General features: G+C 36.9%; 1 protein-coding gene across 2 annotated transcripts in view; it reads right to left on the bottom strand.

The window, feature by feature from the left end:
* Positions 1 to 17,489, bottom strand: part of lhfpl4a (LHFPL tetraspan subfamily member 4a) — a 53,636-nt gene that overhangs the window by 10,186 nt on the left and 25,961 nt on the right. For both annotated transcript variants that reach the window (XM_030133813.1, XM_030133814.1), the window contains exon 2: positions 1,973 to 2,209. In XM_030133813.1, coding sequence (XP_029989673.1) covers positions 1,973 to 2,209 — 237 coding nt within the window. The remainder of the gene's footprint in view (positions 1 to 1,972; positions 2,210 to 17,489) is intronic.

The raw sequence follows: 17,489 nt of genomic DNA, 5'->3' as shown, positions 1-17,489 counted from the left end.
TATATCTTTCTACAGTACTCTAGGTGTCAGTTTACATAAATCTGAAATAGTCCTGACCAGTTTGATATAAAACACTTAAGTATTGTGTTATTTGCAAGCACTTTAAAAGGTGAATTTAAAAAAAGTTTGTAAAAACCAAAAAAATAACCTTGGAACTCTGGTGGTTAACCTGTTTCCAGTGGGAATCATTTCAATGTAACACAAGACAGTGGAAAATTTGTACTTTTTGCTCTTCTTTGTTTCGTTCAGTGAGTTTTAATGGTAGAGAAATAACACTGGTACTGTTGGATCTGCTTAGCACTGCAAAGTAACAGTGGTCTGTTGTTTTATGAAATTATTCACAACGTCCTGGTTTCAGACCGTTAGCTTGGTTTAAATAGTTGTCCATTGAAGCGCTGGTTTTGTTGAGTTTTTAGCTGATCTTCTAGTTAAATGGATGTATAGAATTGTGTGTATCTTTATAATTTTTTCACTCTATTTATCCTACAATATTTATTTGTCGTCATTTGGACTGTTTTCAATACCATTGGCACTATTGTCATACTACTTGCACTACTTAATTATATACAGGGTGGGGAAGCAAAATGTACAATATTTTGAGGCAGGGATTGAAAGACAGTGTATGACCAATTAGTTTATTGAAAGTCATGAGAATTTATTTGCCACAAGAAAATGTACATAATAGAAAATGTTTTTATTCTATGTGTCCTCCTTCTTTCTCAATAACTGCCTTCACACGCTTCCTGAAACTTGTGCAAGTGTTCCTCAAATATTGGGGTGACAACTTCTCCCATTCTTCTTTAATAGTATCTTCCAGACTTTCTCGTAATAGTTTTGCTCATAGTCATTCTCTTCTTTCCATTATAAACAGTCTTTATGGACACTCCAACTATTTTTGAAATCTCCTTTGGTGTGACGAGTGCATTCAGCAAATCACACACTCTTGGACGTTTGCTTTCCTGATTACTCATATGGGCAAAAGTTTCTGAAAAGGTATGGATAATAGTGTTAGGTATGATTATGACATCAATATATGTTTGGTTTCAAAACAACTGACGTAGTGCCTGCTGAGAAAAAACAACTAAATGTTCATTGTACATTTTGCTTCCCCACCCTGTGTGTATATATATATATATATATATATATATATATATATATATATATATATATATATACATATTTTACAAACATTCCTAGTTGTACTTCTATTTTCTATTTTTTTCTAATGTAAATAAGTTACTGTCATTTGTTGTGCTTTGTAATTTCTTGCACTAAACTTGAGAGCTCTACCTCAATTTCATTATACTTGTACAATGACAATAAAACGAGTCTGATTCTGAATTTATGTATGTATTTATTTATTTATTTATTTTTATCTTTATCTATTTTTGTCTTTAGAATTTAAAAGGGAAGTGGACTCTGTATGTGTGTGTCTCGGGCATCACACTAACTCCGTACAGAGCTGACTGCTGCAGTTTGTCATATTTATTTATTTTTAGTCAGTGAACAGACTAATGAAAACAGCAAGTTGACAGGACCAATATTTTAGCAGATATCAGTCATTTTTAATACAACAGCCTTATAATCACATTACTATGTTCATGACGGTTGACGGGAAGCACAGTACCACACTGCATGATGGGAAATGAAGTTAAAAATAAGAACGATGCGTTTACCTACTTCAGTCTCTAGATATTAGTATTAATATATTATTTGTTGTTTAAATTTTAAAGAATCATTTACCAGCAACTTTTATGTCAGTACTTATAAAATGTAGACTCACTTTTTTTCCCAAAAGTCAGCTCTGCCTAGTATCAAAACCACCACATCTAGAACCCGTGCTTCCCCATGGGCCAACGCACTAGTTGTATATAGATGTATGTATATGTGCAGCGTTGCCATGGTAACACAGATGGAACTGTGGCTTCCTCAGGAACCGTGGGCCACTAGGTTTTAGAGTCATCACCCTCACCTTTATTGTCGTTCTTTATCTCCTCGTGCAGGAAGTCACTTTGCCGGTTGCCCAGCACGAAGGCCAGAAAAGAAAGGATGAGGGCGTCCAGGATGCCGATGATGGCCAGGATGTAGGCCCAGCGCACCGAGCAGTTGCCCAGGGTGTACTTCCCCGTGTCTTCGCCGCACATGTCCCGGACCACCTCTGCGTCCCAGCCGTCTGGGAAGATCATACAACCGAGCACCAGGCACACGGCTGAGGAACAGAACAGAGAAACTCATCAATGAATACAGTAGAGTAGAGCTACAACTTTTTTTTTTTTTTTTTTTTTTTTTTTTATTTATCTTTTTATGAGCAATGTAACAGTACATACAAAGGAGCAGAATTACAGTGTATTCATTATACATTGCCTTTTATATCATTTTCCCTCATGCCCAATCCAACCCCAAGGCCCTCTGAGAAGGGGCAACAGCAGAAACAAGAACATCATAACAGTCTCTGAGCAGTAGAAAATCAAATAAGTACAAGCAGTATCAAATCTGTGGTGTACAAGAAAATTAACTGAGCTAATGGAAATAGAAGAAAATAAAAATAAATAAAAATAAATATAAATATTTTTTAAAAAAAATTAAGTCATAGCTTGTAGATACCTGTTTACTTTTAAATATTAGACATTACCTAGATGTATCAAATGTGACAATAATTGGTAGACAGAACAAATTACGACAAAAAACAACAATACCTAAACAATAATAAAGTAGAGTAGGGTGGAGGTGTGAGAGATCAATCTGAAGGCAAGTAGAGCTACAACTGATTAATCGACTCAAACTGATCCAAAAAAATCATTCAACCACAATTCTCCTGAATCAAAGCTTTGTTTCCTTCATTTCTCTGCTGTTAAACATTGGTTCCACTGTTGTGTTTCACACGGACGCTTATTGGGACGCACAAAGAAGCTTCAATTCAGGAAAACTGCAATAGAATATTTCCCTTCAGTCAATTCAAGTCGATTAATCGAATCGTGAATTTTTGCATTCGCTTCAAGCACCTAATCGATTAATCGGTTGCAGCTCTACAGTAGAGCAGGGGCGTCAAACTCAGGTTAGTTCAGGTCCACATTCAGACCAATATGATCTGAACTGGACCAGACCGGAGCAGGACAATAAGAACAGATAAAGAAATCAAATTATATTATGTAAACATTTACAGAGTTTCTTCAAAAATGTGAATAACATGAACAACCTGAAATGTCTTCAGAAAAATAAGTGCAATTTGAACAGTGTTCTGCCTCATTTGATCATTTACTCATGTTGTAACGTACAGATACAGTGGATCTACAAATACACTAAACATTTAAGAACAGACTGAATATTGGTACAATCAGTGTTTCCACTGGTAAGGTTTTAGCCGTGGTGCAGCACCACAGCAAAATCTTTGCCACCACACCAAACATTTCATACCAAAAACAAAAAAAAATTTAAATCAAGATTTAAATAACAACATTATTCTTATAATATTATGGCTTTATTGTCGGAATATGACGACTTTAATCTCATAAACGAATGACATTTTTGTTAAATTATGAGGGGTTTTTTATAACTACGACTTTATTCTCATAATATTGTGATTCTTTTTGTATTCGACTTTATTCTCATAAAATTACAGGTTTTATATCAATATTTTATGACTTTATACTCATAGTTACAAGTGTTTTTATTTTCTTATGTGGCCCTAATACTTTGTCGTAGCTTTATTCTCCAGTTCCCCCGTATTTGAAAAACTAGGTTAGCCTCAGTTTGTTAGTTTACTAATCATGTAGGAGCACAAGGTTCAGAATGACAAAATGAAGATAAAAACCATGAAAGAGCTGATCATGAAACCAAGAGCTTTACTAAGAAGTAACGTTAGCCAAAACAATACGTCATTTAAGGTCTGATTGGACCCAAAAGTACAGCATAAACTAGAAAAGCACTCGGAGAAAGCAGGCCTCCGCCAAAGCTGATCATTGGCGCCCCCGTGGGCCCCCCCACGCCAAGGAGGTTATGTTTTTGCCAGGGTTTGTTTGTTTGTCTGTCTGTCTGTTTGTCTGTCCGTTAGTGTGCAACATAACTCAAAAAGTTATGGACAGATTTTGATGAAATTTTCTGGTCTGCGGCCCCCCCGTGGGCCCCCCCACCCCCGATCACCACCAAAATTTAATAATTTCTTCCTTACCCCATTTCCAACAAACCCTGAAAATTTCATCCAAATCTGTCCATAACTTTTTGAGTTATGTTGCACACTAACGGACAGACAAACAGACAGACAGACAGACAAACAAACAAACAAACCCTGGCAAAAACATAACCTCCTTGGCGGAGGTAATTAATGTTCGCTGACACCAAACAGGATCCACAGATCTAGGTTTGGTTTCCTTGATTTGTGGATCCATCTACTTCTCTTTTCTTTGTCTTTCGGTGTCTGTAAAACGATAGCTCCAACTGCTTTTCGAACCTGTTCATACAATCAGTCTCACAGCAGCTCTTCCCCATTTTTTTTAATTAAATATTGTTCTTCAGTTCAGACAGTATTGAAGCCAACGCTGTCACTCATCTCCCTCTTTCTGTCACTCAGTGGGCGGAAGCACGGTAACTTCCGTTAGCGGTGACGTCACGTGCATACCCTCTTGGACAAATGTCCTACCCATTCAAATGAAAGTTAGCAAAGATTCAACGGGTACACGTGGCACAGACCCTGCCACCCCGTACCCCCCGCCCCCCAATAGTATTATAGGTAGGATGGAAACCGCACCACCCCGCATCCCCCCCCCCCCCCCCCCAATAGTATTATAGGTAGGATGGAAACCGCACCACCCCGTACCCCCCCCCCCCCAGATTACACACCGCCATACCAAGAGGTCACTTCCACAGAAACATTGGGTCCACTTACACTGACTTTTCTTCAGTTGTTTCTGGCTTTTTCTATTTTTTCAGGTCAGTCACATTTTTGTCAAAGGATAGTTTGTAAATGTAAACATTTTCATGTGATTTTTACTTTTTTTTCACTAAAACAAAGATTGGAGTTGTCATTACTCATAGGTTATTATGTTATTACCCCTCACCCCCGCGCCAAAGTGGAGGCAAGGGCTATTGTTTTTAGTTCAGTTTGTTTGTTTGTTTGTTTACATTTTAGCAGAAAAACCATTGGTTGAATTCAGACCTAATTGGGTTCATAGATTGTCTGTGACCCAGAAGAGATGTGATTACATTTTGGGAAAAGTAGGCCAACGTTCAAATTTTTTAATTCATTTTTTGAATCTTTTTTTTCTTCATTTACTTATAATGGCAGAAATGTTCACATGTCGATAAAATCATCAATTTTGTTTCAACTTACTTCAAACTTGGCACATATATAGAGGCAGTTGATATGACATCAGCACATGCATAGACATGATGACATCAGCTGGATCGATGCCAAAATAAGCTACAATATGTGTGAGGGGCGGGGCTTGTTGGGATTGGAACCACTTTTTTTTTTTTTTTACTGGTTCCACCCACTTCAGATGATATTGGTCTGTATGTGGAACCTGGACTAAAATGATCTGAACATCCTTGAGTGTTAATATGTTCAGTGTCATTTTCACATGTAATAAATTCATCCCACTGGCCGGATTTGAGCCTTTGGTGGGCCGGTTTTGGCCCACAGGCCGTATGTTTGACACCTTTGCAGTAGAGGGTGGATACAGCGGTCACATATGGAGCAGAGTGATGGGATGTGGTTTGTGTAATATTGGATTTTGTCGAGCAGCGTGAGTAATAACGTGCAGAGTTATGGGTCAAGGTGACAGGATGGAGTTCCACTGAAAAGCAGCGCCGGAAAGAAAATCAATACGGGAAGACAGTCGAGCTGTAGAACAAAGCAAGATTGAAAGTCCGGGCGATGAAACAGGAGAGCGAAGCAGGTGGGGAGAGAAAATAGGTTTAGGTGTAAAACAGCAGAGGGTTCCATAGAGTTAACAAGATGAAAGTGCAAGAAAAGAGGGGAGGCAGATGAGAGAGGACAGAATATTAGTTTTCCATTTCAGTCTGGGCTGGAGCGTCGGTTGCAGCGGTTTGGTCTGGTTTGGTCTGAGCCTCATCACTCAATCTCACTCTTCCTCGCTCTGTTCGATTCTCTTTATGTCTTTGAAGCAGCGGAGTAAGAAATGGACAGATGTGACTTGACAACATGGAGGAAACAGTACAAAGCACATGATCCACCTCTGCTGTGGCTTTCATTTACACCAAACCTCTGCTAGACTTTAAAAACAAATTCATGGGAACATTTGGTTACTTTTGGAGTCAGATAATAGCATCATATGTCTGTGTTTAGCCTGATAAAGAAGCCAAAAAGAGGATTTCTGTGCATGACTGATTACAATACCACAGGATTTTTTTTCTTCTTGTCTGTTTTTTTTTTACCTTTATTTAACCAGGAAAAAAGATCCCATTGAGATTAAGAACCTCTTTTTCAAGGGAGTCCTGGCCAATAGGCAGCATGAAATAAAACACAGTTACGACATTAATATTATTTTTGTTAAATTATGAGTTGTTTTTTTTTAAACTACGACTTTATTCTCATAGTGACAAGTGTTTTTATTTTTCCGATGTGGCCTGAATACGCTGTTGTACTTAATGTTTTTTTTTTACGAGTTTATTGATAATATTATTGCACTTAATTTTATTAAATTTTATTTAGTTAGATAGATCTATAATAGATAGACAGACAGACAAACAGATAGATAGATAGATAGATAGATAGATAGATAGATAGATAGATAGATAGATAGATAGATAGATAGATAGATAGATAGACAGACAGATAGATAGATAGACAGACAGATAGATAGATAGATAGATAGATAGATAGATAGATAGATAGATCTGTAATAGATAGATAGACAGCTAGATCTATAATAGATAGATCTGTAATAGATAGATATATAAATAGATCTATAATAGATAGATAGACAGACAGATAGATCTAGAATAGATAGATAGATAGATAGATAGATAGATAGATAGATAGATAGATAGATAGATAGATAGATAGATAGATAGATAGATAGATAGATAGATAGATAGATAGATAGATAGATAGATAGATAGATAGATAGATAGATCTGTAATAGATAGAGAGATAGATAGATAGATTTCCCTCAGGGATAATAAGTGTGTATGGCCAGAATAAATGAAGCTTCCTGTAAAGTGTCTCTAAGTTGGATGCCTACATTACCCATGGTGCCTTGGGACATCCCTTCCTCTTCTTCTGCTCTAACTCAGATTCATCTCCGGTTGGTAAAGGCCTTAGTGTTTGAGCACATTTGGCACATAAATGTTTCCAGTCTGTGTGGAGTATGTGCGAGTGCGTTCCCATAAGGCCGAGCGGTCTCTTGGTGCCTGGATGGTCCAGCTGAGGCCAGGCCGGTCCGAACAGATGGGTCCCTGAACGCATCACTGACTGTGAACCACTGTTGGAGCTGAGGTTGTTCCAAATGAAACTGTGTGTTATGAGATGTGCAGGACCGGAAGGATGTGATAAGGAAAAGATACTGAAGAGGAGGAAGTCCCAACAGTGTAAAGGAGGAGGTGGTTTAGAAAGAGTGAAAGATGATCTGAATGGGATCTGCACACGCTGGAAACATACAGCCACGGAAAAAAGGATTAGACCACCCTTTGTTTTCTTCAGTTTCTTGTTCATTTTACTGCCTGGTCCAACTAAAGGTGTTTTTTGTTTTGTTTGGACAAATATAATGATACCAACAAAAATAGCTCATAGTAGTTTAATATCAGAGCTGATATCTATCCATTTAACATGTTTTCTTGATAAAAACCAAAATCACTTCAGTTCTTCTATCGGTATCTATGTCACTGTACTGACAAAAACAGTGCTTTTACACATTCCATGTTTTCTTTTCTGTCTGTTTTAGTCACATGACACACACAGGAGTTAGACTGGATTACAGAACCAGTGTTTTTAATGACTTTGGATGGAATAATTATTTTTTCTGCGATTGTAGATTATGTGCTTAGGACTTTCTTCAGATTTTGACCAGTATACAAAGTACAAACAACCGCCTAATTTGGTATGAATTTAACCAATATATTGTTGCTGAAGTGTTAACAAACAAACAAACTGAACCAAAAGCGAATCCCCCATTGGCTGCCCTTCAGGGGGCGGGGTAATAATTGGTGGTGTTTATGTTCTACCTCGGTATTTTAACCGAATGTGTAATAACCAGTTTTTACCTCCCAGTACTTTTATTATTATTTTTTATTTATTTATTTTTTTTAATTGATTGATTGATTGATTGATTTATTCTGATACAGTATTCTATTTTACAAGTGTGTATTTGTGTCTGTCTGTGTTATAACTGTTTTTATATGTTTTAGCTGTGTTTATGTTTTTCTGTTTTTGTTCATGTCTTTTTTTTTGGATTCTGTGACTCAGGGAAGCGTACAAGAATTCCAGTGTACCTATAATGTGATTTATCTGTGCAAATGGCAAAGTCTATTCTATTCTATTCTATTTGTAGGTTTTTCGTGTGGTGTTTTATGGATGGTTTTAGTTTAGATGTACGGCTGAAATTTCTATTTTCTTTTACTTCTGCTGCTCGTAAAAGAAGTTTTTATTTCCAATGAGTCATTTTTTTCCCGGTTAAAAAAAGGTTTATATTAAAAAAAAAAAAAAATTATGAGCCACAAACTTCTGGAAAACTCCCAGTATGCATCCAGTAGAATTATACATTACAAAAGTCTAAATAATGTACGTGTAAACTGTGTTATCTGAGTGAGAACACTTGCAGTGTGTGCAGTTTCAGTGTGGACACAACAGATCTAATGTGGTGTGAAGAGTTTGTGTGTTCCCTGTGGTTTTCCTTTAGTCCTGCCTGAGAAACAGAAGGGAACAACGCTCACTCTTAATAATTCATTGAGCCTCGATTAAATCTGTGTCAGGGATGCTGGGAGGTTCCAGAGCTCAGCAGAGAAACCTCCTGAATGTGTGTTCGTGTTACGACGGAAAGAATCCAAAGTGTCTGCCGGTCAGTGCTCTGAGGTAGAAAAGTCAATTGTGTGTGTATCAGTGTGGAACTGAGAGCGGATACAGTGAAGTGGTTTATCTTCCAGCTCCGTGGTCGTCTCCTCACACACACTGAGCTTCACTTCAGCATTTTCTCTGCTCTAATAGACGACCACAGGAACACACTGGACACATGAGCCCATCCTGTTCTGATCTGCACTGACTCTGAGTCTCATTTATCAGCAGCACCGACTCAGGTTCACTGCATGGTTTTCTGTTAGCTGCTGTTTGTTTTTTTCTTATTTCATGATTTTATCCTTTTTTCTTTAAGTACATATACTATTTAGAATCTTACTTCACCATCTTATTTCTCTTGTCCATCTTACTGAAACCTTTGATTGCACTGTTTACACCACTTACACTGGCCCACGTCCATTTACATATGTGACATTGTCTACATTATATAATAATAATAATAATAATATTATAATGATGGATTAAATTTATACAGCTGTTTACACTGGGACACTGTTACATGTGTATTTACATTGTTTACTGCTACTGCATTTGCACATTTTATACTACTTTTATAGGCGGTATTGTGAAAACTTTGCTTTGTGTGTTTGTTTGCGTGTTTGTTTGTTTGTTAGCAACTTTACAGGAAAACTATTCCAACCATCTTTACCAAATTGTACCCACAGATAGGCCTAGGCCTTGGGATGAACCCATTAAATTTTAGGCCAAGTAGGCCAAAGTTCAAGGTCACAGCAAGGCAATGGCAGCTGCTCGTCTTTCAGACAGGGGAAGCTCATTGTCAGCTTACATAAAAAAAAAAAAAAAACGTCAAGTTATTTAAACATAAATTTGGCCCTCCGTTCCTTTTTAAGAAAATGGTCGTATCGTACCAAGTAAACAACGTTGAAATTATGTTACATTGAAACAAGGAAGTACAATGAGTGTGTTTTATTTACGGTGCAAGAAATGAACAAGTAATTTCGTAGTGGTTTCTCTCTCGATTTCACAGCAGAATGCGTGACATATTAAACCGAACTCTGTCAGTGAAGGAGTAGATCTCAAACTAGCTGTCAATCAAACGGGATTCAGCCTTTTGACCGATCCTCCAATCAGCACGTGAAATCCTGGTGTCCAGCCCGGCCGAGCTCCGCCCACAGCTCCATTTACCCCCAGAGACGCTCGACTCCGATTAGCCTCCAATTTGATCCACCCTTAGTTTATAACAATATCTTGTATCTGGCACAAAATTGTCCACAATTCACTGTGGAATGTGGACTCTGTGGACATTTCAATTTAACACTGAAAATCCCATTTACCACACATTTTTCATTCTAACTCAACAAATATTGATTGGAATTGAATATAATTTGACATACACATGACTGGTACCAAGCTTCAACTTTTTCTGCTGTATGGAACAACCTTGAAACTGTTTAATTCAAAAAGAAATAGTCAATCCACACATGCACACCGTTCAGGGCGCTTGGTGGAGGTTTGCGTTCTCTGAATACTTGTTAAATCTTTGCCTTGCATACAGTATACCTTCAATTTGCACATACTTTTTGACTGCACACTTTTATATTTTATATATTTTTTAATGATTAGAATCTTACAGGGTTCGTACATATTTTTCAAGGTCAAATTCAAGCACTTTTCAAGCTTTTTCAAGGAAAATGTCCAATTTTTTCCAGTACAGCACCTTATTGCTGGAGTAAAATCCACATCTACAGGAATACATATACTCATGATTATTTTCCATTTTTTTATCACAATGATGTACATTGTATTATGTATAAACATCCAAAATTATGTTTCATAACAGCAAAAAGTTTAGGAATTAAAAAGGAACACAAAGTTTTATCCAAAAAAGGGAAGCCACTTGGTGTTCTTCAGACACACACAGACAAAGATTCAGATAAAATGTACCTGGAGTCGACCTGAGAACACCTGGGAATTTACTTTTTTGGCAAAAACTTTGATTTTTCAAAATCTATCACCTCTCTGTAAGTAGCTTTAGCTGGAAATCAGACCTGAGTTAATATTATAAATTAGGGCCGTGTTTTTCAACCCTGGGGTCGGGACCCCACGTGGGTCTTTATGGGTTAAAATGTTAAATTGACCTGTAAGGACATGTGGATATGGCATCAGATGGAGGTGAACAGTCGTCACTCAAAAGTCACTAAAAACTACTGTTTATCTGGTATTCAGTGTGGAAACTAACATATGGACTGTAGGCCAACAGATGGGAAAGAACAAGCGATTCAGCACAGATGCAAGTCCATTATCAGTATATGTAAGGCCTAATAAAAGACAGACAGGGTGAAATATGTTTGCATGTATGTTTGACGTCTCAGTTAGTACAACAGACGTGTAGCAGTGGTTTATGTGTCAGTTAGTCCCCATTTCTTAAACTGAAGGCATAATGTGACTTCAATGTGAATGAGCATTGACATAAATGTACAAAAAGGCCTGGACAAAATAAGAAATTAAACTTTTTATTGGGTTAAAATTTCTTATTTCAAGTAATTAATAATATAATATAATATAATATAATATAATATAATATAATATAATATAATATAATATAATTAAAGACATGCACTGAGAGGTTAATTGGTTAACCTAAATTGCCCATAGGTGTGAATGTGAGAGTGATTGTTTGTCTCTATATGTCAGCCCTGTGATGAAATGTCAGGGTGTACCCCGCCTTCGCCTGTAAGTAGCTGGGATAGGCTCCAAGCGACCCCCGTGACCCTAGTGAGGATAAGGCGGGTTCAGAAAATGAATGAATGAAGTATAATTATCTGCCAGTGCAGTAAGAAAATTGCTCTTATCAAGCTTTCTTAAAATAAAACAATATTATCTAAGGATTATAGAATGATGTGTGTGTGTATATATATATATATATATATATATATATATATATATATATATATATATATATATATACATAAAATGACCAAGTAGATATTTTTAGGGAAAACTGCATAAAACAAGTGTAAATTTTCTGAGGGTAAACAGTTCCTGTGTCCTCCATCCTCATCCTCCAACAGTGGAGCTGGTTTTATTATAAATATTGTTTAAGTTAGTTGTCATATCTCAGTGGGTAGAACAAGGGAAAATTCTTGGAACAAGTCAAATAATTTGGACAAGATTAAGACTAAATAAGTAAATTAAAAAAAAAAAAAAGATCTTTTAAGATAAGTTTTCCAAATTCAAGTCAGTTTATCTAAGTCAGATATTTCTTTTTTGCAGTGTATACACAGTAAATAAACACTGACCATATGGTCCCAGATTTGTTAAACATAGAATGCAAGTCACATTTGCATGAGTAGTATGATGAGGGAATAAGAAGACAACTAAACAAAGGCTGAACAAAAGAAGAAAATGGAGAATCTGTGAGAAAAGGGAGAAAGAAGAGGAGGAGGAAGTGTGTAGATGGAAAACCAGGCCAACAGGACTAGATGAAGGCCAGACAGTGACAGAGAAATAGAGACAAGAGGATGAGATGAGGATGAGAGGGTGGAGGGAGGACAGGGAGGGATGCTGTTGCCCTGGCAACTGGCTGGACCTGTGTAAAGCAGGGTGGGAGGGGCTTATCTATCTATCTATCTATCTATCTATCTATCTATCTATCTATCTATCTATCTATCTATCTATCTATCTATCTATCTATCTATCTGTCTGTCTGTCTGTCTGTCTGTCTGTCTGTCTGTCTCTGTCTGTCTGTCTGTCTGTCTGTCTGTCTGTCTGTCTGTCTGTCTGTCTGTCTGTCTGTCTGTCCGTCCGTCCGTCCGTCCGTCCGTCTATTAGTGCCACCAATTTAAAATTTTGAATCAGATTAATCACGAGTTGCTGTGGATTAATTTTGATTAATCGTGATTAAATATCATTAATTTTCAATCTATATACAGGGGTTGGACAAAATAATGGAAACACCTTAAAAAATCAACAAAATATAATTTAATATGGTGTAGGTCCACCTTTTGCGGCAATTACAGCCTCAATTCTCCGAGGTATTGATTCATACAACTTGTGAATTGTTTCCAAAGGAATTTTAAGCCATTCTTCAGTTAGAATACCCTCCAACTCTTTTAGAGATGATGGTGGTGGAAATCGACGTCTTACTTGAATCTCTAAAACTGACCATAAATGCTCAATAATGTTGAGGTCTGGGGACTGTGGCGGCCATACGAGATGCTCAACTTCATTAGAATGTTCCTCATGCCATTCTTTAACAGTTCTAGCTGAATGGATTGGGGCATTATCATCTTGAGGTGAAGGTGTTTCCATTATTTTGTCCAACCCCTGTAAATCGCATTTAATTTTGCATGAACAAACAGACTCATTAAAGAAGGGAATATATCTGCACTTAACGTGTTTGTCCAAGCTGGGTGATGCGTTAGCCGTAGCGCTAACAGAATCCCAGGCTAACGTATGCTTTGTGTTAATGTGGTATTTGAATCTGGAAGTGGTTCGGTGAATAGCAAACTCCTTCCTGCAGAGTGTGTCTAATACTTTCTGTGGGTCGACTGTTCTGTTGTGTTTTTTTTTTCTCCTCATATTTCCATCCAGAGAGCCAACATGCTGTTTGTGCTCTTCCATCTTTATGGGTTGGTTCTGCTGCCTGTCATTACCGGATCAGCTGACCGTTTGTTCATGTGCGTTAACGCTAACTCTACTGAGACAAACTGACCCACGTGTTGGGGGAGATGTTCACAGTCATTGTGCTGTAGATTAATCTGAGTTAATGAGTTAATTTTAACAGGTCTAATATATATACAGGGTGGGGAAGCAAAATTTACAATATTTTGAGGCAGGGATTGAAAGACAGTGTATGACCAATTAGTTTATTGAAAGTCATGAGAATTTATTTGCCACAAGAAAATGTACATAATAGAAAATGTTTTTATTCTATGTGTCCTCCTTCTTTCTCAATAACTGCCTTCACACGCTTCCTGAAACTTGCGCAAGTGTTCCCTATTCAGGTGACAACTTCTCCCATTCTTCTTTAATAGTATCTTCCAGACTTTGTCGTAATAGTTTTGCTCATAGTCATTCTCTTCTTTCCATTATAAACAGTCTTTATGGACACTCCAACTATTTTTGAAATCTCCTTTGGTGTGACGAGTGCATTCAGCAAATCACACACTCTTTGACGTTTGCTTTCCTGATTACTCATATGGGCAAAAGTTTCTGAAAAGGTATGGATAATAGTGTTAGGTATGATTATGACATCAATATATGTTTGGTTTCAAAACAATTGACGTAGTGCCTGCTGAGAAAAAACAACTAAATGTTCATTGTAAATTTTGCTGCCCCACCCTGTATATGCCATCACACAAGATAATAAACAGACATGAACACACAGAAAGGACACTCTGTGTGTGTGTGTGTGTGTGTGTGTGTGTGTGATGAGTCATGAATGGGAGAAAAACCAAAGAAAACATGGCTGCAGTAACAGTACATATTGGCAGCATAAACACAACGCACAGCCAGCACAAACACTGGAACACTAACGCTCATCTTCGTGTGTGTGAATTACAATAAGGGGCAGGAGATAAACATTAAACTGGATGAAATCCAAACACACTGATGAACTAAGGCTGGGTCCTGTATCCTAATGTTGTGAAAGTCAAAGATCAGGTGGAAAACAGACTGTGTGAGTGGGTTTCATCATCATCATCATCTTCTTCTTCTTCACTGTATGAATCTGTCTTTCTCTGAATCTAAAATGTGCCGTGGATCTGTTTGTATTAGTAAAATTCACAACACTGTGATACAAATGGAATATGTGACACAACCTGAGTGAATACTATTAAAAATGTGGGTCCTTTCAGCTTCGCAAATCAGATCATTTTCATAAAACTTTGATTCATTAGAGTTTTTCCAGATTATAATAAATCCAAAATGCTTTTCCACTCTATTATGACTCTAAAGTGTTTGTAAATCAGCCTCATTGCACGTCAAAGTTTAGAAGCGGATAACACAAACTCTTAATGTGTAAATATGGACTGAATCCAAACACTTTACTGCAAAAAGACGCTAAACTTTTCCAATAATTGGACTGAAATATATTCCATATTTTTCCATCTCTTAGTACTGTAAAATAACTTCTATATTATACAAGGGAAGTGGACTCTGTGTGTGTGTGTGTGTGTGTGTGTGTGTGTGTGTGTGCCTGGGTCATCACACTAAATCCGTCCAGAGCTGACTGCTGCAGCTTGTCATACTTATGTATTTTTGGTCAGTGAACAGACTAGTGAAAACAGCAAATTGATAGGACCAATATTTTGGGAGATGTTAGTAATTTTGGAATACAATAGCCTTGCAATCACATTGCTATGCCCAGAATCATAGAATCATCATTGAAGTGGGTTACCTAGCAACAGATAAACAATAGGGCAATGTTGCCATGGTGTCAGATTTCCTGTGCAGAAACAGACATGTCAGCTGAGAGGTTATTCAACTGAAAATGACAGAGGAATTTACCAAGAAAGGAAAGGACTGAACTGGATCAGAGGATCTAGAACCCGGGTTCCCCACGGGTCAACGCACGAGTCAATCTATAACTGAGAACAATCACAAAACCTCCATTTTAAATTTATTTATTATTTATTATTATTATTATTATTTTTTTTTTTTTTGGTCAATCACAAAACCTCCATTTTAAATTTATTTATTATTATTATTATTTTTTGTCAATCACAAAACCTCCATTTTAAATTTATTTATTATTCATTTATTTATTTATTTATTTATTTATTTTGTATATGTTCTGTTGTGTATAAAAAACAATTCCTATTGTTTTGACATTTTTTTGTACTACTGCTGTGAAAAATTCAATAAAAAATAACTGGGAAAAAAAAAACAAAAAAGAAAAAAACAAAACATAACCTCCATTCAGTGAAGGCTCCAGTGTGTGCAGCTCTCCGCTGTATAAATGCTGGGATAAGGAAGTAGCATATGGAAGACGGAGTCAAGTTGATCCAACTGATACAATCCACCAAATGTCCAGAACTAATGAAGCGCATCCAACGTCTGAGTCATTCCCTATGTAGCGGAAATAATCACATGGTTCCATATGACGAATGACACATGGAAATGACACTGACATCACACATGCAGACACACGCCGTACTGCTACAGCCGTTTCGCTTGTGTTTTTATTTTTTTAACATAACTGGGATTGTGCCACGTTATCTACGCTTTAGCCCGAACGCTCAAACAAGAAACTAGCAAGCTTCCAAAAATAGCGCATTAAATCCGGCATAGACTGTCTTTATGTAATGTTTGGATTCAGTGGGTCCAGTGAACTGTGTCTAAGACCGCAGACAGACACAGCAGCTCGCTCATGTATCATCATGTGCCCTGCAGCGGCCACCAGATTAGAATCAACAGTCAGTGTCCAAATGTCTCAGGCCACTTCAGAAAATAAACAGCCAGGGCTCATTAGAGCAAAATAACACAAGAAAAACAAAAAACAACTTGGCACAAAATAACACAATGAAACAACAACTGACCATGCAACGTTAACTACTCGTCTACATACTGTATAATGTGCTGTTGTTTCTGCCTTCAGGAACAGGAATGGATGCAGATATTCAGGATCTGAGTAATGACTGGGCACTGTTTATGGGTGTGTTAGAGCCATTTTTTGTGCTTCAGTTAAAAATTCATGGTTTTTTTTTTTTTTTAATTTTTTCATTTATTTATTTGTATCAGACATGTAAGTCAGGGGCCACATTCAGCCTAATATGATGTAAATACTATAAATAAGAACTGATAAATAATGTCAACTCCTAAGTCCAATTCTGTAATGAAAATGTTTATAGTTACAAACTGTACTTGAACATAACATGAACGAATATGAACAACTTCAAGATTCTAAAGAAACATAAGTGCAATGTTAACAATATCATGCCGTAGTTTATCATTTACACATGTAAATTATAACTTACAGATCACAGTGGACCTACAAATACACAAAACATTTAATAACAGACAGAATATTATTTAAATTCCACATCCTTCTGTAAAGACATTTCAGGTTGTTCATATTTGCTCTGGTTCACATTTTTTGTAAAGGGGCTAGTCTAAATGTAAACATTTTTGTGTAATTTGATTTTTTTTTACACTAAATCAAAGAGGAAAATTAGTGTTTTTCATTATTTATAGATTCTTTTAATAGTATTTCCTGGTCTGACCCACTTTAAATTGAACTGACTTAAAATGACTTTAACATCATTGATTGTTAATATCTTCAGTATAATTTTTGCATTTCACACATTCATCCCACGGGCCGGATTGGACCCTTCGGCGGGCCAGTTTTGGCCCCCGAGCCGCATGTTTGACACCTGTGCCACAGAGTATAATGAGCATTAAAAAAATAATAAAAAAAGGGTTATAAATGTAAACATGCATGCACATACCCTGTCTTCAATAACAAGTATAAAGATGCTGGTGCCAGTATTTAACAAGT

Source organism: Sphaeramia orbicularis, chromosome 5, assembly GCF_902148855.1.
Source record: "Sphaeramia orbicularis chromosome 5, fSphaOr1.1, whole genome shotgun sequence".
In the NCBI taxonomy this organism is placed as follows: Eukaryota; Metazoa; Chordata; class Actinopteri; order Kurtiformes; family Apogonidae; genus Sphaeramia; species Sphaeramia orbicularis.
This window is presented reverse-complemented; position numbering and strand designations above follow the sequence as displayed.